General features: G+C 34.4%; 1 protein-coding gene across 43 annotated transcripts in view; it reads left to right on the top strand.

Moving 5' to 3' along the window:
- Nucleotides 1-24,628, top strand: part of Pkc53E (Protein C kinase 53E) — a 168,694-nt gene that overhangs the window by 98,691 nt on the left and 45,375 nt on the right. For 13 of the 43 annotated variants that reach the window (XM_073992916.1, XM_073992942.1, XM_073992913.1 and 10 more), the window contains exon 3: nt 7,557-7,583. The exons of the other annotated variants lie outside the window; for them this stretch is intronic. In XM_073992916.1, the coding sequence (XP_073849017.1) occupies nt 7,557-7,583 (27 nt within the window). The remainder of the gene's footprint in view (nt 1-7,556; nt 7,584-24,628) is intronic. 43 annotated transcript variants of the gene reach the window in all.

The raw sequence follows: 24,628 nt of genomic DNA, 5'->3' as shown, positions 1-24,628 counted from the left end.
TTGTGGGGGAGGTACTTGAAAGAGTGGACCTATATGGCTTATCTTCAAACTTAAACTATGATTGGACAAAATATTACTAAGGCCAATTTTTGGACCGAATCGGCAGATCCGTTCGAGAGTTATCTTGCGCTCCAACCACCTCACACGGTGTCATAGGGGATTTTTTTTGCAACTTTCAGGCTATTTTCTCTGAAAGTATGGACTTGCCCCAGATTAAACTTGTACCGTCGTATGGATGGCAGTGAATACAAGATGCTAAAACAAAAATCAAAGCGATTCGAGCGATGGCCTTAAACTGAACTTTTCCGAAATTTTTTGTGGGAGGTACCCGAAGGATTGGACCGATTGAGTCCATATTGAAACCTTATTTAAGTCTGGCACACATTTCACTATGGGCAAAATATGGACCAAATCGGTTACTCCCTTCAAGAGTTATCGTGCGCACAAATTTTCCGAACATTTTCGAACTTTTGTGGGGGAGGTACCGGAAGGAGCGGACCGATAAAGCCCATCTTCAAACTTAAGCTAAGTTTGTGCAAAATATTACGGAAGCCAAATTTTGGACCGAATCGGTTAATCCATTCGAGAGTTATCGTGCGCTCCAGCCAGCCAGACAGACGGACGGACATTGCTCAATCGACTCCAAATTGTCTAAAACACATTTCGTCCAAACATACTTGGGGTCTAAAACCTTTATTTCGATGAGGCACATTTTGCCCGTATGAAAGTGTATATACCCTCGTAAGCATAAATGCTGAGGGTATAAAAATTACAATTTTGTGTGGGAGATACCCGAACGATTGGATCGATTTGGGCCATTTTAGAACTTGATCTAAGTTTGAGCCAAATATCGGTTAATTCGTTCGAGAAATATCGTGCCCGACAGGCAGACAGACAGACGAACGGGTAGGGCTAAATCGACTTCGAATTGTCTGAAACGGAGTTCGTCCAAACATACTTGGGGTCTAAAACTATTATTTCAATGAGGCCTAAAGGCTGAGGGCATACAAAAATATCTCAGCATACCTTATCTTCCAAATAGGCATTGTACGTTTCGTGAGGTCTTCATCTGTAGAAGGTCATCTTTTGTGAAAGAACAAGTCAGACTACCCTCTTTTCAAATCATATGACGTCAGTAGATAGTCGTTTCTGACTTGAATTTATCAGGAAAAGGTTCTATGTGATGTTTTATAGTAATAAGAAGGCCTTATAAGGTGCTCTTTCCTTGGTATAACATATGGAAAGAGCATTTATTCTTAATTTATATCCTTCGCTCCAAACTTGAAGGCTTCAGTGGGTCTTTTATTCTAACGAGAAGGTCTTCTATTCTTACAACGAGTACTCAGGTTGTCCTTTATTCATTCAAGAGCTTTACAGGAGGTATTTTACGCAGAATATAATGCACTCTAGGTCCTCCTTTCTAATGTAACGACGGGTGTTTCCCCTTTCCTGGAATAGCTAGTCGGGGTCCAGGGAACCTTACAGAAATTTATTGATTGCAGGCAGAAAGGAAAAGTCAGGGGTTATGATTCTACGCACTTTTTATTTTTATTTTGCAATTGGTAAATTACTCTTTACAGTTCACTTAATCTACTTAGCCTAAGGAACCAGGTATTTCAGTCTTCAGTCCGCACAGAAACTCTACGCCAACAGGTTCTTCGCTTCGAGACCTGGATAAGTACTCGATAAGCCAGGAGGGTCGGGGATTGGTAGGCCAGAGACCTGAGTAAGTACGTTGGGTCCTCAGGATATGGGGTAGATCTTCTATGGCTACAGGATCAGTTGATATGCGAGAGACTTGGACAAGTACTCAAGCCGGACCTACAAGGATAATCAAGGCCAAGGTTGCGAGAGACCATAATAAGTACTCAAGCACTACAAGGATATTCAAGGCTACGGTTGCAAGAGACCTTAATAAGTACTCAAGCACTACAAGGTTATTCAAGGCTACAGTTGCAAGAGACCTTAATAAGTACTCAAGCACTACAAGGATATTCAAGGCTACGGTTGCAAGAGACCTTAACAAGTACTCAAGCACTACAAGGATATTCAAGGCTACGGTTGCAAGAGACCTTAATAAGTACTCAAGCACTACAAGGATATGGAAGGATCAAAGGATATGTAAGGTTCAAAGGATATGTAAGGATCAAAGGATATGCAAGGATCAAAGGATATTTAAGGATCAAAGGACATGTAAGGACCAAAGAAAACGTAAGGATAGGTGGAGTAACGGGAACTTGTTTACTCGAATGGGGTATCACAACAACATAACGTGTGTCCATCTCCATCAATGGCAGTGATGCGTTGCTGCTGTTGTGATAATGTATTGGGATCGTACGAAGGAGTAACTTGTTTACCAGAAATTTGTTACCACCACACAACTACTAAGGGTCCCAATGTAGTTTGTAGTAATGCCCACCAGAAGAGAAGCAAATAGTTTTATTATTAAGGCAAGTAGTTTATTAAGGATATGATTATACTGGGATATGGAGATGGTTTAGGTGTGAACAAAAATGACCACCGGGATTTTTGGTCGTTACACTAACAAAAATGTCCCTTTTCCATCTAGAAACCACCAACAAGCTTCCTCTTTTAACTACAAGAGTCTCCAATATTCAGAAGACGGATCAGATCTTTTATTCTGATTAGAACAGCCCCGGTAGATTTCCTATTCTAACAAGAAATTCTAAGAAGACTTTTAGAAGACCTTCCTCTAACCGGATATTGGAGAAAGATACCAGGTGATATTCTAATAAGAAGGCCTCAGATCTTCTTTCCTTGGTAGAACATATTAGAAAAACATATTTCCCTACTATAAAGCTTTTGGGGAAGTTTAACTTCTACCTTGAATTCATCGGCAGGCCTTCGATCCATAGTTAAAGGCCTCGAAGACTCTTCTATTCTAACGAGAATAAATTTGAAGGTCTTCTATTCATACAAGAAGGTCTTAGGCGGTATTTTATTTAGAATGGAATGATGAACCGTGTTCTTTTTCGAACCAAAAATGTATCTTTTTCAATTAGAAGCCATCAAAAGGTTTCCTGTCCTAATTAAACACCCTTATGAAGTACTTATTTAAACTAAAAGGTCTAAGATCGGCAATCCCTTCTAATTGCAATTCAGTGTGATCTCTTCAATATTTAGAAGAAGGCCTCAGAAAGTATTATTCTCTAGCAAGAAGGTATCCCATGTTTTCTATTCTAATTAGAATACTAACAAGAACAACAAATCATCAGGAGGCTTTCAGAAGATTCTTCTTACTAACTATGAATCGTCTAATCGGATATTATCTGGAAATGACCTCACGTGATCCAACTTTACGGCCTTCTATTCTAACAAGAATGTATCCGAAGGTCTTCTGTACATACATGAAGGTCTCACGTGGCATTTTATTCAGAATAGGAAGGCACTCTGTGTCCTCTCATCTAATCAAAATGTGTAAGGCCTCAGAATGTATTATTCTCTAGCAATGTTTTCTATTCTAATTAGAATACTAACAAGACTCCTGATGATTAGTCTTTCAGAAGATACTTCTTACTAAATATGAATCGTCTAATCGGATATTATCTGGAATCCAACTTTAAGGCCTTCTATTCTAACAATAATGTATCCGAAGATCTTCTGTACATACATGAAGGTCTCACATGGCATTTTGTTCAGAATAGACAGGCACACTGTGTCCTCTCATCTAATCAAAATGTCTATATTTTAACTGGGAGCCATCACAAGGTTTTCTTTTCTAACACAACGCTCTCAGTAAGCTTTCACTTTTAAGTACAATTTTTCGGGATGTCTTATTTTCCGGCTAGAAGGTATGTCAGGTCTTCAATTCTAAAAATAATGTCCGAAAACCCAAAAAACACAGGAGGCTTTCTATACCTAGTCGCCTTCCTTTCTGATAGCTGGCATCAAAAGGTCGATATCTTTACTTCTAAAAAGAATGGATTAGAAAGTCTTCTATACTAAATCGAGAGGCCTAAGGAGTATTTTATTTTAAAAATTATCTTTTCTGAATGGAAGGCACATTGCGAATGTGGTCTTCCAGCGAAAGGTATCAGAATGAATCAGAAAGTAATCTATTCCACGGTGCTCTTGAAACAATTTTAAATTGAAGGTGCTTACACCTTGGAAGTTTTTGTGGATTCTGAAACTACAATTTTTATAGATGATAAAAATCAAAAAACAAAAAAAATCGCCGGAGCGCTTTTTAAATAAATCGCGATTCAAGTTGAAATTTTTAGGGGTTGCTTAGGTTTTCACGATTTTGCTTAGAAACCGCAAGTCCTATCAAAATAGGACTAAAGAAAATGTTGTAGCTATGAAAATTCTCTACAAGATTGGCCTTTATAGATTTCTCGTCGGTTTTACCGTTTTTGAGATATAGAAGTTCAAATTGGAACAATTCAAATTCAATTAAATTCTGTATCGCCCCTTATAAAGCAATGTCATGGCTGCAAAATCCCAACTTAAACTTATATATCTAAAAAAATGTTACAACTAAGGATAGGTTACTTAAGCCAGTCTTGTAGAGAACTTTCACACCTTTAAGATTTTCTCAGGTCCCATATCGATAAGACTTACCTTATTCAAGCAAAATCTCGAAACCCTAACAAAAAAACCTAAAAATGTAAACTGAGCTTCTTTATCTCAAAAATGGTACAGGATGGGAACAAATGATAAAGGTCAGTCCTCTAGAGAATTTTCACAGCTACAACATTTTCTTTAGCTCCATTTCGATTGGACATGCTGTTTCCAAGCAAAATCGTGAAAACCTAAAAAACATCTAAAAATGTGAATTTTGACTGCGATTTATTTAAAAATCCCTGCAGCGATTTTTTCTTGTTTTTTTTTGATTTTTTTTTTCAGAATTCACAAAAACTTTTCCAGTGTAAGCGGTTTTCATCACAAGTCAGTTAAGGCCACCCTTCATGACATTGTTTTATAAGGGGGCGATATAGTCAGTGCATTGTTCCAATTTGAACTTCTATATCTCACAAATTGTAAAAAGTACGAAAATACTATAAGGGTCGATCTTGTAGGGAATTTACATAGCTACAACATTTTCTTTAGTCCCATTTTGATAGGACTTGCGGTTTCTAAGCAAAATCGTGAAAACCTAAACAACCCCTAAAAATGTCAACTTAAATCGCGATATACTTAAAAAGCGCTCCGGCGATTTTTTTTTTTTTTTGCTTGTTGATTTTTCTCATCTATGAACATTGTAGTTTCAGAATCCGCAAACACGTCCAAGGTGTAAGACCTTCCATTTAAAATTGTTTCAAGAGCACGGTGGGTATCTTAATATATTTTATGTTAAGTATGTAAATTTGTATGTATATTTGGTATTTTTGGTATTATGTTGGTCCAGTTCTATTTGCCAAAAAAAAACCGGTAGTCTGGTATTTATTTAATTTATATACTAGATAGATTTGTAGATCCTAAAAGTATGCTATATACACATTAAGCTTACTATCTCAGACAACCATCATATCACCAAGAATGGGGATTATTTTTGGATGTATTTTCTCGTTTGAGTTTGTGAAAGCTCTTTACGAGTGAAGGTGGAGTAGGAGTGGAGTGGAATGTCAAAAGGCTTTGGACTCTTTTTTTGTTATTTTACACTGGAATTTTGGTACATAGCTCTAAAAATTACACAAAATATTCATACAATTTGAAAAGTTGAAATAAACTTCCAACATGAATTTATTTAAGAAAGTAACCAACAATATTCCTGGTATACGCCTTTCCTGTTAAGCATGTGTTCATATTCCTGGGATTATCTCATCTTTATTCAATGAAAATCTCATTTGAACAAACGCTGCAGAGACCAGTGATGGTTGCATATCATTCGTTTGAATAAATCGGCAATTCCCAGGAACAGAATCAACAGAGCACTGCTGAAGGCACACAAAAAAGCACTCACACACACGCACACCCACAAAGAAAACATTGGCCAACCACAATAACTGCATCTGCAGCATTTCAATGGAACTTCACAGTTATACCGCAAAAATGCTTTTAAGCTGAAACCACAAATCTTGGCCACAAGAAATGGTGTGGAAAGAAAATATTGAGCAATAGAGGCAATGAATTCTCACCCGACTTCTTCCTCTTTATATAATTGTTCCACAAACATCCCAGATGGGACAAGGGAGACTTCTCTCATATCAATGAGTGCACGCCGATTCATATTAGCTCAATGATATGGGACCTACTTTTTATTGCCGAGTCCGAACGGCGTGTCTTACGACACCACTTGTAGAGAAGTTTTTCAAGGCTTAAATACTCAGGAAATGTCGCCAGCATTACTGAGGGGGAGTTTTGCCACCGTTGAAAATTTTGATGTTGCTTGGCCTGGGATTCGAACCGCAGACCTTCTGAGTGCAAGGCGGACGTGCTAACCATTGCACCACGGTGGCCCTTCTTCTTCCTCTTTACTCTGTATAATTTAACATAATTGTTTGCATTCGAGAGAATAATTTTCTTTTATGTTTTATTGTTCGCACTTTTGTGATGTTGGCTTATTTATGGCTGCCATTTGCACACAAATAGGAAAAAAAACAAATATGTCTATGCCAACAAAGGCCCTGAAAATCCCTTGTATAGATAACACACAGTGTTTGGACAACAAAGAACAGCAGCAATGCTTTTTTATTGGTTTGGGCTTAGTCATGCGTCATTGCGGTAGGCTTTGGTGTCAAAAGCAATTCATAGTTGCGGTTCCAGTAGCTATGGAATGTAAATTGGATTATAAAAAGACAGCAGCAAAAAAATCTAAACCAAAGCCAATAAAAACCATCAACCGCCATGGTAGTCTGTCTGGTATTTTGTAGTAAAGCCTAAAAATATGCTTTGGGAAAAAACCAAACATTATTTATGATCTCTAACAGCGTTTAAAAATATGTAAAAATTCAATAATATTAAATGTAATCCTAAAAGAATGCCATTGAAAGTAAATATTGTAATTTATTGCCTATATTTAGGGGGAGCGCACAAAATTTATCATATTCTCAAGCCACAATTGGGGTTTATTAAGCATATTGTTATTATGGTCATTAATAATAAATTTTAACAGTCCTTGCAAAACCTCGAAGTAATTTCCTCCCACACACACACAACAAAAATACATATGCTTCTGTGTATATTGAACTTATTTCCCTAAGATATTTCTTAATTAATATTTATCAAAGCTAATGAAATAAGCCATAACTGTCATCATAACAATTATAGCTGCTATTCGTTGTTGTAAATGTATTGTCTGGATGATGGTGATGATGACCCCAGCAAGTAAAGCTTGCAAAATTACCAACGCTAAGTATTATTTGCTGCTTTAGGGCCACTATTATTAACAAATACTTATGCCACATATAGAAGCCGGCAGCCTGCACTCTTCACAATCGTAAAAATGCTACTGAATAATTCATCATTTGTCCCTGAAGTCCTTAACTCCTCTTTTTGGCCGAAGACAACATTGTGGTTTAGTTCATGGCATTTGTTATGTGTTTTTGGTATTTCTATGATGTTTTTCTCTTTCTTTCGTCTTTTCTTTTCAACAGTGGCTACCAACATGGATACCAGTGGATGTATGTATTTGTCGTGGTTGTTTTCTTCTTTTTACCTTCTCCACTTATTAATTATTCACTTGGCTAAAAGTAGTTGTGATTGTAATGAAATTTTCAAAACGAAATCATCACTTGTAACAATTTGATGGCACAGCAGAAGATTTACCATCATTACATGTCGAATCTCATGTCTAAGGTCCATTTCATTTTTAGTGCATATTTTTAGGAAGCATCAAAGACAAAGCATATCTTTTAGCTATTAAAGTGATTAAAATGTAAAGGTTCCTTACTTGAAATCTCAAATCAAAAACATCGTTTACAAACCTTCCACTACTGTAACTCAAACCACATCATAAAGAAACGTTCCAATTATATTTTTAAATATGTTTTTTCTTTATAAAATATTCAACTATGTAACAGGCAATCTATTCACTAGAAATAAGGATCAATGTCTGGAATTTATTTCACCCAAAGCTATGTACATTTTATACAAACTACAACTGATTGAGATTGAAGAAGTCTCTTGCACGAAGATGACTTAAAAGTAATACCACTGCAATTTGCTATGGAATATCATCAACCAACAACGTACTTTGCCAATCAATCACTGTAAGAAAAGTCCTTCAACAAAAGATATCATCATCAAACGAACAGAAGAAGTAGACGCAGCTGGATGACTTTCGACCAAAATGAAAACGAAGATGTTTTCGATATTGAGAATAACGACTAAGAGCAAACGGTAAAGCAATAGCAACAATAACAACAGGGACCACAAAAGTTATTAAATCACAAAAACTCTGCTTTCCTTTATTCAAGAGTTAAAGGCACCAATACTCTTGCAATAAACGAAAGCAATGCTCATCAGGAGGAATGGCATAAAAATGGAATATATTCACAATTGCTAGAAAAATAAAGATACAGAACGGAGTTGTCAATTGTGGCAATAAAATATGGAAAGGTCGTAAACATCACAAACAGATTCATCAGCAACTCCCATCGTTAAAAGTTAATTGAAGATATAAAAAAGTTTATCACAGGTGATTTTTCATATACAAATAACGAGATGACTTTTTACATGGAAATGTTAAATGGAGATGATTTTTCCTACAGAAAAGATGACTTTTCCTATAGAAAAGTTCATCGAAGATGACTTTTCCTATAAAAAAGTTCATCGAAGATGACTTTTCCAATAGAAAAGTCCATCGAAGATGACATTTCCTATAGAAAAGTTCATCGAAGATGACTTTTCCTAAAAAAAAGTTCATCGAAGATGACTTTTCCTTTATAGAAAATTTCATTGGAGAAGACTTTTCCTATATAGAAAAGTTCATCCAAGATGACCTTTCCTATAAAAAGTTCATCCAAGATGACGTTTCCTATAGAAAAGTTCATCGAAGATAACTTTTCCTATAGAAAAGTTCATCGAAGATGACTTTTCCTATAGAAAAGTTCATCGAAGATGACTTTATCTATAGATAAGTTCATCGAAGATGACTTTTCCTATAGAAAAGTTCATCGAAGATTACTTTTCCTATAGAAAAGTTCATCGAAGATGACTTTTCCTATAGAAAAGTTCATCGAAGATGACTTTTCCTTTAGAAAAGTTCATCGAAGATGACTTTTCCTATAGAAAAGTTCATCGAAGATGACTTTTCCTATAGAAAAGTTCATCGAAGATGACTTTTCCTATAGAAAAGTTCATCGAAGATGACTTTTCCTATAGAAAAGTTCATCGAAGATGACGTTTCCTATAGAAAAGTTCATCGAAGATGACTTTTCCTATAGAAAAGTTCATCGAAGATGACTTTTCCTATAGAAAAGTTCATCGAAGATGACTTTTCCTATAGAAAAGTTCATCGAAGATGACTTTTCCTATAGAAAAGTTCATCGAAAAGTTCTTTGGAAATGAAGTTCATCAGATATGACTTTTCCCATATAGAAAAGTTCATCGGAGATGACTTTTCCTATAGAAAAGTTCATCGAAGATGACTTTTCCTATAGAAAAGTTCATCGAAGATGACTTTTCCTATAGAAAAGTTCATCGAAGATGACTTTTCCTATAGAAAAGTTCATCGAAGATGACTTTTCCTATAGAAAAGTTCATCGGAGATGACTTTTCCTATAGAAAAGTTCATCGCAGATGACTTTTCCTATAGAAAAGTTGATCCGAGATGACTTTTCCTATAGAAAAGTTCATCCGAGATGACTTTTCCTATAGAAGAGTTCATCGGAGATGACTTTTCCTATAGAAAGGTTTTCCTATAGAAAAGTTCATCGAAGATGACTTTTCCTATAGAAAAGTTCATCGACGATAACTTTTCCTATAGAAAAGTTCATCGAAGATGACTTTTCCTATAGAAAAGTTCATCGAAGATGACTTTTCCTATATAGAAAAGTACATCGGAGATGACTTCTCCTATATAGAAATGTTCATCGGAGATCACTTTTCCTATTGAATAGTTCATCGAAGATGACTTTTCCTATAGAAAAGTTCATCGAAGATGACTTTTCCTATAGAAAAGTTCATCGAAGATGACTTTTCCTATAGAAAAGTTCATCGAAGATGACTTTTCCTATAGAAAAGTTCATCGAAGATGACTTTTCCTATAGAAAAGTTCATCGAAGATGACTTTTCCTATAGAAAAGTTCATCGAAGATGACTTTTCCTATAGAAAAGTTCATCGAAGATGACTTTTCCTATAGAAAAGTTCATCGAAGATGACTTTTCCTATAGAAAAGTTCATCGAAGATGACTTTTCCTATAGAAAAGTTCATCGAAAAGTTCTTTGGAAATGAAGTTCATCAGATATGACTTTTCCCATATAGAAAAGTTCATCGGAGATGACCTTTTCTATAGAAAAGTTCATCGCAGATGACTTTTCCTATAGAAAAGTTCATCGGAGATGACTTTTCCTATAGAAAAGTTCATCGCAGATGACTTTTCCTATAGAAAAGTTCATCGCAGATGACTTTTCCTATAGAAAAGTTGATCCGAGATGACTTTTCCTATAGAAAAGTTCATCCGAGATGACTTTTCCTATAGAAGAGTTCATCGGAGATGACTTTTCCTATAGAAAGGTTTTCCTATAGAAAAGTTCATCGAAGATGACTTTTCCTATAGAAAAGTTCATCGACGATAACTTTTCCTATAGAAAAGTTCATCGAAGATCACTTTTCCTATAGAAAAGTTCATCGAAGATCACTTTTCCTATAGAAAAATCCATCGAAGATGACTTTTCCTATAGAAAAGTTCATCGAAGATGACTTTTCCTATAGAAAAATTCATCGAAGATGACTTTTCCTATAGAAAAGTTCATCGAAGATGACTTTTCCTATAAAAAAGTTCATCGAAGATGACTTTTCCTATATAGAAAAGTTCATCGAAGATGACTTTTCTCTAGAAAAGTTTATCCGAGATGACTTTTCCTACAGAAAAGTACATCCGCGATGAATTTTCCTATAGACAAGTTCATCCAAGATGACTTTTCCTATAGAAATTTTAATCGAAGATGACTTTCTTCAAGAAAACTTCATCGAAGATGACTCTAGAAAAGTTCATCGAAGATGACTTTTCCTATAGAAAATTTCATCGAAGATGACTTTTGCTATAGAAAAGTTCATCGGAGATGACTATTCCTATAGAAAAGTTCATCAAAGATGACTTTTCCTATAGAAAAGTTCATCGGAGATGACTTTTCCTATAGAAAAGTTCATCGAAGATGACTTTCCTATAGAAAAGTTCATCGAAGATGACTTTTCCTATAGAAAAGTTCATCGGAGATGACTTTTCCTATAGAAAAGTTCATCGGAGATGACTTTCTCTATAAAAAAGTTTATCGAAGATGACTTTTCCTATATAGAAAAGTACATCGAAAATGACTTTTCCTATATAGAAAAGTACATCGGAGATGACTTTTCCTATATAGACATTTTCATTGTAGATGACTTTTTCTATATAGAAAAATACATCGGAAATGAATTTTCCTATGTAGAAATGTCCATCGGAGATGACTTTTCCTATATATACTAAAGCTCATCGGAGAGGACTTTTCCTATAGAAAACTTCATTGAAGATGACTTTTCTACTAGAAAAGTTTATCCGCGATGAAAGTTCTAGAAAAGTTCATCGAAGATGACTTTTCCTATAGAAAAGTTAATCGAAGATGACTTTTCCTATATAGAAAAGTACATCGGAGATGACTTTTCCTATATAGAAAAGTACATCGGAGATGACTTTTCCTATATAGAAAAGTACATCGGAGATGACTTTTCCTATATAGAAAAGTACATCGGAGATGACTTTTCCTATATAGAAAAGTACATCGGAGATGACTTTTCCTATATAGAAAAGTACATCGGAGATGACTTTTCCTATATAGAAAAGTACATCGGAGATGACTTTTCCTATATAGAAAAGTACATCGGAGATGACTTTTCCTATATAGAAAAGTACATCGGAGATGACTTTTCCTATATAGAAAAGTACATCGGAGATGACTTTTCCTATATAGAAATGTTCATCGGAGATGACTTCTCCTATATAGAAATGTTCATCGGAGATGACTTTTCCTGTAGAAAAGTTCATCGAAGATGACCTTTCCTGTAGAAAAGTTCATCGAAGATGACCTTTCCTATAGAAAAGTTCATCGAAGATGACTTTTCCTATAGAAAAGTTCATCGAAGATGACTTTTCCTATAGAAAAGTTCATCGAAGATGACTTTTCCTATAGAAAAGTTCATCGAAGATGACTTTTTTTTTCGAACGTCCCCACGCCTCTCTTTCCCACCCCTGCCGACCGAGGGGCGACCTCCCTTTTCCTATAGAAAAGTTCATCGAAGATGACTTTTCTTATAGAAAAGTTCATCGGAGATAACTTTTCCTATAGAAAAGTTAATCGAAGATGACTTTTCCTATAGAAAAGTTAATCGAAGATGCCTTTTCCTATAGAAAGGTTTATCGAATATGCCTCTTCCTATAGAAAAGTTCAACGAAGATGACTTTTCCTATAGAAAATTTCATCGAAGATGATTTTTCCAATAGAAAATTTCATCGAAGAAGACTTTTCCTATAAAAAAGTTCATTGAAGATGACTCTTCCTATAGAAAATTCCATCGAGATGACTTTTCCTATAGAAAAGTTCATCCGAGATGACTTTTCCTATAGAAAGGTTAATCGAAGATGACTTTTCTTCAAGAAAACTTCATCGAAGATGACTTTTCTTCAAGAAAACTTCATCGAAGATGACTTTTCCTATAAAAAAGTTCATTGAAGATGACTTTTCTTCTAGAAAAGTTCATCAAAGAAGACTTTTCTTCTATAAAAGTTCATCGAAGATGGCTTTTCTTCTAGAAAAGTTCATCCGAGATGAATTTTCTAATAGAAAAGTTCATCCGAGATTACTTTTCCTATAGAAAAGTTCATCCGAGATTACTTTTCCTATAGAAAAGTTCATCCGAGATGACTTTTCTCATAGAAAAGTTCATCCGAGATGACTTTTCTCATAGAAAAGTTCATTCGAGATGAATTTTCCTATAGAAAAGTTCAACCGAGATGTATTTTCCTATACGTACAGATAATCGAGATGAATTTTTTTTTCGCCGGGGTTGAATTTTCGTATAGTAAAGTTCAACGGTGATTAATTTTCCTACGAAAAAGTTCATCCGAGATAACATATCATATCGAAAAAATCATCGGGTATGACTTTTATATAAAAGTTCATCGCAGAACAGAAAAATAACACGTACATATTGTATGTCAAAAAAGTCTCAGTTTACGTCGCACCATATCTGCTACAATATTAAATTTGCACTGAAAAAGAAGAAGAAAAGAAGGAAATAGAAGAAGCTGATTTTACATTTCGTTCTGCAAAATATCTTTGCGTAGTCATGCAATGCAAATTTACACAAAACATTAAGCCGGTGTTGATTGAAAAAAAAACGTTTCTTGGTTTTCCAAGCCAAAACCGAATGCCAACAAAACAACTGAAAAGTAAAACTGTTTGCAAATTGTGAAGAGGTAAGAAAGCAAAAAAGAAAAACGTAATACACGCACAGCAATAATTGCTTGCAGATAGGAAACCCTTGGAGCCCTTCCGTATCCACTTAGCTGCTGTTTGGCGTTTATCTCACTTTAGCTGGAAGTGAAAACCTGAAAATTGATCTCAACACAAGAGTGTCAACATGTTAACGAGTTTTAACGTTGGTTTTTTACAAAACCTGGTGAAAACTCTTCAACTAGGATAAACTCACTTCCACACTTCAAGGAGAGTCTGTCAGTGGATGTTAAGGATTGAAACATACTTTTGAAAAATATTTCTGCGTTTTTAAGTTTAAGTAGGAATTGTATTCATTTATTGTTGGTACTTTTTGTTGTTATTAAATTTAAAAGAACCTGGTTCACCAGGAAAATATTTCAAATTCACAAAAAGTAAAGTTACTAAAAACATTCGCTTATATTTCCCCCCATGGCTATTTATATTTCGCCATAAAACGTTCTAATGGCATTCAACCTTAAAAGGTCAAGTATTTTTTATTTCTTCCGGTCTTTTGTTATGCGGAGCCCATGAAATAATAAACCACAAATTCTAGGAAACGCTGCAAAAGAAAGATTATCAGAATACTTGAATGGAAAACAGATTGAATTTTTATATAGCCTAGATTAGGGCCTTATCTTAATTAGCATAGCTGTGTGGGGTAAACAAAGCCAAAATAATCTCTGGTTTGTCCACCACAAATTCAATAAAATTTCGAATTTTTTGTCTAAGTATGAACTCAAATATTTGTTTTGGTCCATCATCATCTTAATGTAGAATGACAACAGTGTTGCATATTTTTAGGTATCAGCACATTGCATCTGCAAACCTCAGCATACTTTTAGGAGTTATTTAAATATTTTCATTAACATAAATTGAATTGGACAATTTTTATCGCATGGAAAAACAAACAGAATAAAATAAATGTTTTGTATATTTTAAGGATTTTCCTCTGACGTTGTTCGTAACTATGTGGTGTGGGATAATATAGGGGGAAAAGGTTTGGAGGGCTGAAAACATGTTAAGTGATGAAATTTTCTCTAGAGAAAAATCATCAGTTTATTTTTTAAGAGTTTTCAGAAAGAATATAATTTTTATTATTAAAATTAATCTAGATGGGGATAATTTTCTTCTAGAACAGTTCGTCCATGGGGACATGAGGTAGTCATTAGTGACGAGTATAACTAAAAGAAAGTAAATATATATAGATGAAAACATTATTACTGAAGTTCTATTGAAAAGTTCAACGGAGCAAAATTCGTTTGTAGCAGTCTCCTCAGCTGTTAAGTTTTCTACCATTAGAATTTGTCTATCATTCCAAAATTAATTCAACTATCCTTCCCAATCGTTTACCCTTTGTAAAGTTATACACTCCCCTATTTTTAATTCAATATTGTTGCATACATTTAGGAGGTGTAACAAAATCCTCAAGGGGGTGACATGTACATACAACATACATTTTGTTTAAAAAAAAAGAAACTATTTCCACTCGGATAACCACAAAAGCAAACAAATTGCAGACAATAGCTTAAGGCCTGAATAAACTAAAAATGAAAAGCAAAGCTTAATTTTGAAAATTGCATAGCATTTCTGTGCTGTAATTAAAAATCTAAACACCTCGTTTGGAAAATATTCTTTAACACATTCATTCACATAATGTTGGCTCAAACAAAACGAGCAGTTCACAAGACTAGCGGAAAAAATCAACATCCCTTCCACAACCACAAGGGATGTTCGATGCATACATATGCATGCATGCAATGTCATTAAGGTGAGGGTGAAGGATATCCTTTATACTATGTCTATGCATCTTGAAATTGAGGTCATTTTTGTATGAATGCAAAATTACCTTCAACTTGGTATGAATATAAATTTAAAGAAGAACGGGGAGGAAGGAAGACGACTGGCATTTTAAAGGCACACAATAAAAAAAACAAATAACCTTAAGTTTCAGTTTCATGGGGTCGTTGTTGCCCCGTCTTCTCTAACTTTGGCGGTTGTTCTGTGCGCCAAATTGAGGAAAACGTATCTGGTGGCACAAAAGAAAACAGCCTTAAAAACACTTGTCTGTACTTCCTCCACTCAGTCACACTTGGCGCTTATGAATGAATGAGCCATGTCAAGAAATGAACAAGGCTGTTTAGATGATGAGAGTGCTGAGGCTACGAGATGTGTGTTCACGCTGGTGAGTGAGTGGGTGTATTCAAGCGAGAGTGTAGTAACCTTGTTAAAGATTAAACTACAAAAACTGTTCCTTCATTATGTTTATACGAGCGTAAATTGTGAATGGGCCATGATTTTGCCTTTAACATGCTCGTACATATGTGTTTGTGTGTGTAGAAAATGGGTAAAGGAATCAATTACCAGTTAGAACTTTAACGTTGAGAAACTTTTGCACATAAACCTATAGAAAATCAGACGATATCCTGTTAAGTAAATTGCTAAAATTTAATGAAGCATGTAAAGGGCACTTTTCAATATATTTTTCCATAATGGAAAATAGCTCTGACGTTAAAAAATCACTAATTTAGTTGGAGCCATTTAAGTTTGTTGTTGCGAAAGTAAATCATCTCACCTGACACCTTTCTTTGCAGGAGTTCACTAATAAGCTTTTCCAGCACAAAAGTTCATTAGCCACAAAGAAGAGATCATCGGAGATGACACTCTTTGTAGAAACTCTCATCGAAGATGACTTATCTCCTAGAAAAGCTCATCGGAGATGAAGTTTGTTACAAAAAGCACCTTTTATAGAAAAGCTCATCAACGATGACTTTCTTATAGAAAAGCTTATGAGAGATGATTTTTGTAAAGAAAAACTCATGAGAGATAACTTTTCTTATCAAAAAGCTCATGGGAGATGACTTTTTTATAGAAAAGCTCATGAGAGATGTATTTTCTTACAGAAAAGTTATATAAGAAGACTTTTCTTAGAAATGTCCATCGAAGATGACTTTTGTAATAGAAAAGCTCATCGAAGATGACTTTTCTTATAGACAAGCTCATCCAAGATGACTTTTCTTATAGAAAAGCTCATCCAAGATGACTTTTCTTATAGAAAAGCTCATCCAAGATGACTTTTCTTACAGAAAAGCTCATCAACGATAACTTTTCTTGAAGAAAAGCTCATCGAAGATGACTTTTCTTATAGAAAAACTCAACGAAGATGACTTTTCTTATAGAAAAACTCAACGAAGATGACTTTTCTAATAGCAAAAGCTCATCGAAAATGATTTTTCTTGTAGCAAAAGCTCATCGTAGATGACTTTTTAATAGAAAAGCCATCGAAGATGATTTTTCTTATAGCAGAAGCTCATCGATGATGACTTTTCTTATAGAAAAGCTCATCGAAGATGACTTTTCTTATAGAAAAGCTCATCGAAGATGACTTTTCCTATAGAAAATCTCATCGAAGATGACGTTTCTTATAGAAAAGCTCATCAGAGAGGACTTTACGTATAGAAAAACTCACCGAAGATGACTTTTCTTATAGAAGAGCTCATCGAAGATGGCTTTTTTTCTTTTCATCGGAAATGATTTTTTTACAAAAAAGCTCATCGGGAATGACCCTTTTATAAAAAAAAGCTCATCAAAGATTACTTTAATATGGAAAAACTTATGAGAGATGATAGTTGTATAGAAAAATTCATGAGAGATATGTTTTCTTATCGAAAAGCTCATTGGAGATGACTTTTTTATAGAAAAGCTCATGAAAGGTCTTTTCTTACAGAAAAGCTCATATGCGAGGACTTTTCTTAAAAATGTCCATCGAAGATGACTTTTCTTATAGAAAAGCTCATGGGAGACGATTTTTCTTGTAGAAAAGCAAATGAGGAATGATTTTTGGAAAAAAAATGCAGCGAAAAGTGCATCGAGGATGTCCTTCCTTATGGAAAAGCTTATCGGAGATGACATTTCCTATAGAAAAGCTCATGGGAGATGATTTTTCGTGTAGAAAAGCTCATCGAAGATGACTTTTCTTATGGAAAAGCTTATCGAAGATGACGTTTTTTGTAGAAGAGCTCATCGATGATGACTTTTCTTATGGAAAAGCTCATTGCAGATGACGTTTCTTATAGAAAAGCTCATCGAAGATAACTTTTCTTATAGAAAAGCTCAACGAAGATGACTTTTAATAGAAAAGCATATCGAGGATGACTTTTCTTATAGCAAGAGCTCATCGAATTATGACTTTTTTATAGAAAGGCTCATCAATTATGACATTTCTTATAGAAAAGCTCATCAATGACGACTTTTCTTATAAAAAACTCATCGATGATGACTTTTCTTATGGAAAAGCTCATAGAAGATGACGTTTCTTATAGAAAAGCTCATCGAAGATAACTTTTCTTATAGCAAAAGCTCATCGTAGATCACCCTCCTTATAGAAAAGCTCATCGAAGATGACTTTTCTTATAGAAACGCTCATCGAAGATGACTTTTCTTATAGAAAAGCTCATGGGAGATGATTTTTCTTGTAGAAAAGCTAATGAGGAATGATTTTTTGGAGAAAATTGCAGCGAAAAGTGCATCGAAGATGTCCTTTCTTATGAAAAAGGTGATCGGAGATGACTTTTCGTATAGAAAAGCTCATCGAAGATGATAATTCTTATAGCAAAGCTCAGCAGAGATGACTTTTGTTACAGAAAGGCTCATCACAGAGAAATTTTCGTATAGAAAAGCTCACCGAAGATGACTTTTCTTATAGAAAAGCTCATCGAAGATGACTTTTTACTATAGCAAAAGCTCTTCGAATATGACTTTTCTTATAGAAAAACTCATCGATGATGACTTTTCATATGGAAAAGCTCATCGAAGATGACGTTTCTTGTAGAAAAGCTCATCGAAGATAACTTTACTTATAGAAAAGTTCATCGAAGATAACTTTTCTTACAGAAAGCTCATCGAAGATGACTTTTTTTATAGGAAAGCTTATCGCCGTGGTGCAATGGTTAGCACGTTCACCTTGCACTCAGAAGGTATGCGGTTCGAATCCCAGGCCAAGCAACATCAAATTTTCAACGGTGGCAAAATTCCCCCTCAGTAATGCTGGCGACATTTCCTGAGTATTTAAGCCATGAAAAACTTCTCTACAAGTGGTGTCGTAAGACACGCCGTTCGGACTCGGAAGTTATTTCATTATACACATAAAAAATTCAGTAGAAAAGTTCATCAATCTCATGGGGCAGATAATCAATCATACATTTTCTTATGGAATAATTAATGATTCTTTCCTTTTTTAGCAAAAGTATCTGCCATCATTACTTCCGTTGTAGAAAACTTTTTTATCAATGACTTTCTGATATAAAAGTGTTAAGCTCTTCCACTCGCTTTACTTTGATATCTTAACTAATGTCCCATAACTAACCATTAACCCACTAACAGATATTTAACATGTGAAAAACTGGCATAGTTTTCACATTAAAAGCAATTTCTCTTATGATGAATATTAAAGATGACATCTAAGACAAACATACATACCACTACTACACACATAAATCCATGTCCATTTCATTTATATAAAGAACAACATGCGGCAACGAAAATCCCCTCAAACTATAAGCCATAAGCTACTTTAACTAATAACAAAACGCATAGTGATGTGAACATATGAAGCGTAAACCATTTCAAGATAATATTACCAAGCTACACTACTATGCCGGTCAAAGCCATTGCCAAGAACCATTATGAATTCTCCAGCACTGGAACTACTGAACGAACACCCACAACTATGACAAACAATTAAATCCATAAAATGTCTTAACAAATATCTTCCTTGTGTTGCCTCCTTCCAACCAAACCCTGACTTTGTGGCGTATTTGGTGGAAACCTCATAAAGGCAAACATACGTTTATATGCGCCCCTCCCCCCCCACACACACACACAACCACATTGACAAAAAGTGAACAAACATGTGCTCCCAAACCAAGTTGTGGTATTTGACTGAGAAACACACAGACACACACGAAAACAACTCACACTATAAACTGGCAACATTATGACATTAGCAAGTAAGTAGCAGTTATGCAGGAACTATTATTGCTGCTGCTGCTCATATGTCACTATTATGATGTCACAGCTCATGTAATGACATTGTCACTGGCACTAATGCTAAAGCCAGTTAAAGCCTCTAAAATGTCATCTCTTTATGGTGAGTAATAGCATAGATGGCAATATATGGAAGCTCTCATTCACACTCATCGACACTCAGACCGATACAGGCACAGCACTAATAAAAGAGACCCTGCAAACGTACTACTCATCCATATCCTCCTTGTATTTATAACGATTGTATTAGACTGACACGACAAGTGGTCCCACTAATAACACTTAGTGTGCACAGACATGACCAAGACTATGAGAGTTGTAGTAGTGGTGGTGCAGTGGCATGCTTCTGGTGTTTATGCATAATGGGAGGCGATTCCAATGGTAGACTGGTGTGTGATTTTGGTTTCATCAGGGATCTGCCTAAAAATCGACAAAGGTGTCAAAATGGAATACAAAATAGAAAAGGAAAAATGTTAATTGAAATGAGTTGAAAAGGTCTATACAGCTAATTTTCTTCAGTACAGTTCAGGGCCAATGACCTTTGAGAATGATGAATGAATGATGAGATATGACTTGTCTTCTAGGAAAGATCACCGGAGATGATTTTTCTTATAAGAAAGTTCATCAGAGTTTGTTTTTCTTAAGGGGAAATTAATCCGAGATGAATTTTCTTTGAGGAAAGTTCATAAGATATGAATTTTCTTATACGATAGTTAATCGAAACTAACTTTTCTTTTAGGACATCGGTGATGACTTTTCGTATAGGAAAGTTCATCGTAGATGACTTTTCGTATAGGAAAGTTCATCGTAGATGACTTTTCGTATGGGAAAGTTCATCGTAGATGACTTTTCGTATAGAAAAGTTCATCGTAGATGACTTTTCGTATAGAAAAGTTCATCGTAGATGATTTTTCCTATAGAAAAGTTCATCGTAGATGATTTTTCCTATAGAAAAGTTCATCGTAGATGACTTTTTCTATAGAAAAGTTCATCGTAGATGACTTTTCCTATAGAAAAGTTAATCGAAAATAACTTTTCCTATAGAAAAGTTCATCGTAGATGACTTTTCCTATAGAAAAGTTCATCGTAGATGACTTTTCCTTTAAAAAAGTTCATCGTAGATGATTTTTCCTTTAAAAAAGTTCATCGTAGATGATTTTTCCTATAGAAAAGATCTTCGTAGATGACTTTTCCTATAGAAAAGTTCATCGTAGATGACTTTTCCTATAGAAAAGTTCATCGTAGATGACTTTTCCTATAGAAAAGTTCATCGTAGATGACTTTCCCTATAGAAAAGTTCATCGTAGATGACTTTTCCTATAGAAAAGTTCATCGTAGATGACTTTTCCTATAGAAAAGTTCATCGTAGATGACTTTTCCTATAGAAAAGTTCATCGTAGATGACTTTTCCTATAGAAAAGTTCATCGTAGATGACTTTTCCTATAGAAAAGTTCATCGTAGATGACTTTTCCTATAGAAAAGTTCATCGTAGATGACTTTTCCTATAGAAAAGTTCATCGTAGATGACTTTTCCTATAGAAAAGTTCATAGTAGATGACTTTTCCTATATAAAAATTCATCGGTGATGACTTTTTCCATAAAAAAGTTCATCGTAGATGACTTTCCTATAAAAAAGTTCATCGTAGCTGACTTTTCCTATAGAAAAGTTCATCGTAGATGATTTTTCCTATAGAAAAGTTCATCGTAGATGATTTTTCCTATAGAAAAGTTCATCGTAGATGACTTTTTCTATAGAAAAGTTCATCGTAGATGACTTTTCCTATAGAAAAGTTCATCGTAGATGACTTTTCCTATAGAAAAGTTCGTAGATGACTTTTCGTATAGAAAAGTTCGTAGATGACTTTTCGTATAGAAAAGTTCATCGTAGATGAATTTTCGTATAAAATAGTTCATCGTAGATGACTTCTCGTATAGAAAAGTTCATCGTAGATGACTTCTCGTATAGAAAGGTTCATCGTAGATGAAAGTTCATGGTAGATGACTTTTCCTATAGAAAAGTTCATCGTAGATGACTTTTCCTATAGAAAAGTTCATCGTAGATGACTTTTCCTATAGAAAAGTTCATCGTAGATGACTTTTCCTATAGAAAAGTTCATCGTAGATGACTTTTCCTATAGAAAAGTTCATCGTAGATGACTTTTCCTATAGAAAAGTTCATCGTAGATGACTTTTCCTATAGAAAAGTTCATCGTAGATGACTTTTCCTATAGAAAAGTTCATCGTAGATGACTTTTCCTATAGAAAAGTTCATCGTAGATGACTTTTCCTATAGAAAAGTTCATCGTAGATGACTTTTCCTATAGAAAAGTTCATCGTAGATGACTTTTCCTATAGAAAAGTTCATCGTAGACGACTTTTCCTATAGAAAAGTTCATCGTAGATGACTTTTCGTATAGAAAGGTTTATCGTAGATGACTTTTCGTATAGAAAAGTTCATCGTAGATGACTTTTCCTATAGAAAAGTTCATCGTAGATGATTTTTCCTATAGAAAAGTTCATCGTAGATGATTTTTCCTATAGAAAAGTTCATCGTAGATGACTTTTTCTATAGAAAAGTTCATCGTAGATGACTTTTCCTATAGAAAAGTTCATCGTAGATGACTTTTCCTATAGAAAAGTTCGTAGATGACTTTTCGTATAGAAAAGTTCATCGTAGATGAATTTTCGTATTAAATAGTTCATCGTAGATCACGTTTCGTATAGAAAAGTTCATCGTAGATGACTTTTCGTATAGAAAAGTTCATCGTAGATGACTTTTCGTATAGAAAAGTTCATCGTAGATGACTTTTCGTATAGAAAAGTTCATCGTAGATGACTTTTCGTATAGAAAAGTTCATCGTAGATGACTTTTCGTATAGAAAAGTTCATCGTAGATGACTTTTCGTATAGAAAAGTTCATCGTAGATGACTTTTCGTATAGAAAAGTTCATCGTAGATGACTTTTCGTATAGAAAAGTTCATCGTAGATGACTTTTCGTATAGAAAAGTTCATCGTAGATGACTTTTCGTATAGAAAAGTTCATCGTAGATGACTTTTCGTATAGAAAAGTTCATCGTAGATGACTTTTCGTATAGAAAAGTTCATCGTAGATGACTTTTCGTATAGAAAAGTTCATCGTAGATGACTTCTCGTATAGAAAAGTTCATCGTAGATGACTTTTCGTATAGAAAAGTTCATCGTAGATGACTTTTCGTATAGAAAAGTTCATCGTAGATGACTTCTCGTATAGAAAAGTTCATCGTAGATGACTTCTCGTATAGAAAGGTTCATCGTAGATGAAAGTTCATGGTAGATGACTTTTCCTATAGAAAAGTTCATCGTAGATGACTTTTCCTATAGAAAAGTTCATCGTAGATGACTTTTCCTATAGAAAAGTTCATCGTAGATGACTTTTCCTATAGAAAAGTTCATCGTAGATGACTTTTCCTATAGAAAAGTTCATCGTAGATGACTTTTCCTATAGAAAAGTTCATCGTAGACGACTTTTCCTATAGAAAAGTTCATCGTAGATGACTTTTCGTATAGAAAAGTTCATCGTAGACGACTTTTCCTATAGAAAAGTTCATCGTAGATGACTTTTCGTATAGAAAGGTTTATCGTAGATGACTTTTCGTATAGAAAAGTTCATCGTAGATGACTTTTCCTATAGAAAAGTTCATCGTAGATGACTTTTCGTATAGAAAGGTTTATCGTAGATGACTTTTCGTATAGAAAAGTTCATCGTAGATGACTTTTTCTACAGAAAAGTTCGTCGTACATATAATGCCACATTTCGAAATTATTATCTGCAATCTGTAAGTTAAATATTTTATTGTTTTGTTTAGTAAGAACCCCTTAAAACCAAAACTAATTATTTATTCTCATCCCTTCGTACGATTTATTAGAAACAGATAAGAATACTTCGGTCTGTTTGTGTGTGAGTGTGAGTGTGATTTGATTTGATTTTCTTTACGCAGCTACGTGAGAGATAAATGACATTGACTTTTGAAATCGAAGTAAACTCCCAAGATTATGTTGTGGTCGAAGACAATGGTTGGGATTAAACACAGACAAACGCAATATCTTTAAGTGAATATGATGGCATATAATAACAAGAGTCGTGTATTAGGGTGGTCCACAGAACAAGCGAGGATTTTATATTCAACAAAGAACATTGAAAGCCAAAATATGTGAATGTGGAATTTAAAAAAAAAATTGTTTTTTTTAGTTTAGTAGAATTTGAATAAAAGAGAGAGAAGAGAGAAAAATCTCTTATGAACTTGAGTTCAATATCTATTTGACTTTTAAAAGCAATGTTTTTGAATCACCTAAAACACATACTTAAATGAATTCCCTTGCTGAACAAGGAATATGAAATTAACCCCAAATAGCTTTGTAATAAACGTTGATATTTAATCTACTTGCTGTGTTTTGATAATTTCAGCATTTTTTATTATAAATCGCCGTTTTGTTTGATAAAGAAAAAACTCCCCAATTTCAGATGATTGTTTCAATTCCACCCTATATTTTGGATTACAATATATTCTGTCTATTTCTTTTTAGACGAACTGTCTCAAAATGTCTTTAATGTTAGGAAATTGTCGTTACAGTTTAAAGGTTATTGAAATTTTCCATAGGCATCTCGCTTTTCTACATTTATAATTGAGAAATCACTCAACATTCTAGGCAGGTTTTGAAATTCCCAAAAAAAAAAAAAAAAAAACAAAAAAATAAACAATGTGACAAAGAAAATTATAGAATAGGAAGAAAAAATCAGTTATTTGGAAATTAAAGCATTTGTGGGAAAAAATACTTCAATTTAAAGAGAAATTGAAGAAAAAATTATTGCTTTGGAAAGGTCTTCTACGAAAAGCAAAAGCTGTTCATGAAAAAATTGAATTCGTTCATAGTGAGGATTTTTTTAGGAAGAAAAATTTCCAAGAACTACCCACACCAGTAACAAGTATTTTTTTCTGAAAAGACCCGA

Source organism: Musca autumnalis, unplaced genomic scaffold (assembly GCF_047663935.1).
Source record: "Musca autumnalis isolate F117 unplaced genomic scaffold, ASM4766393v1 scaffold_5, whole genome shotgun sequence".
In the NCBI taxonomy this organism is placed as follows: Eukaryota; Metazoa; Arthropoda; class Insecta; order Diptera; family Muscidae; genus Musca; species Musca autumnalis.
Note: the sequence above shows the minus strand (reverse complement) of the source record. Positions and strands in the feature narration are given on the sequence as shown.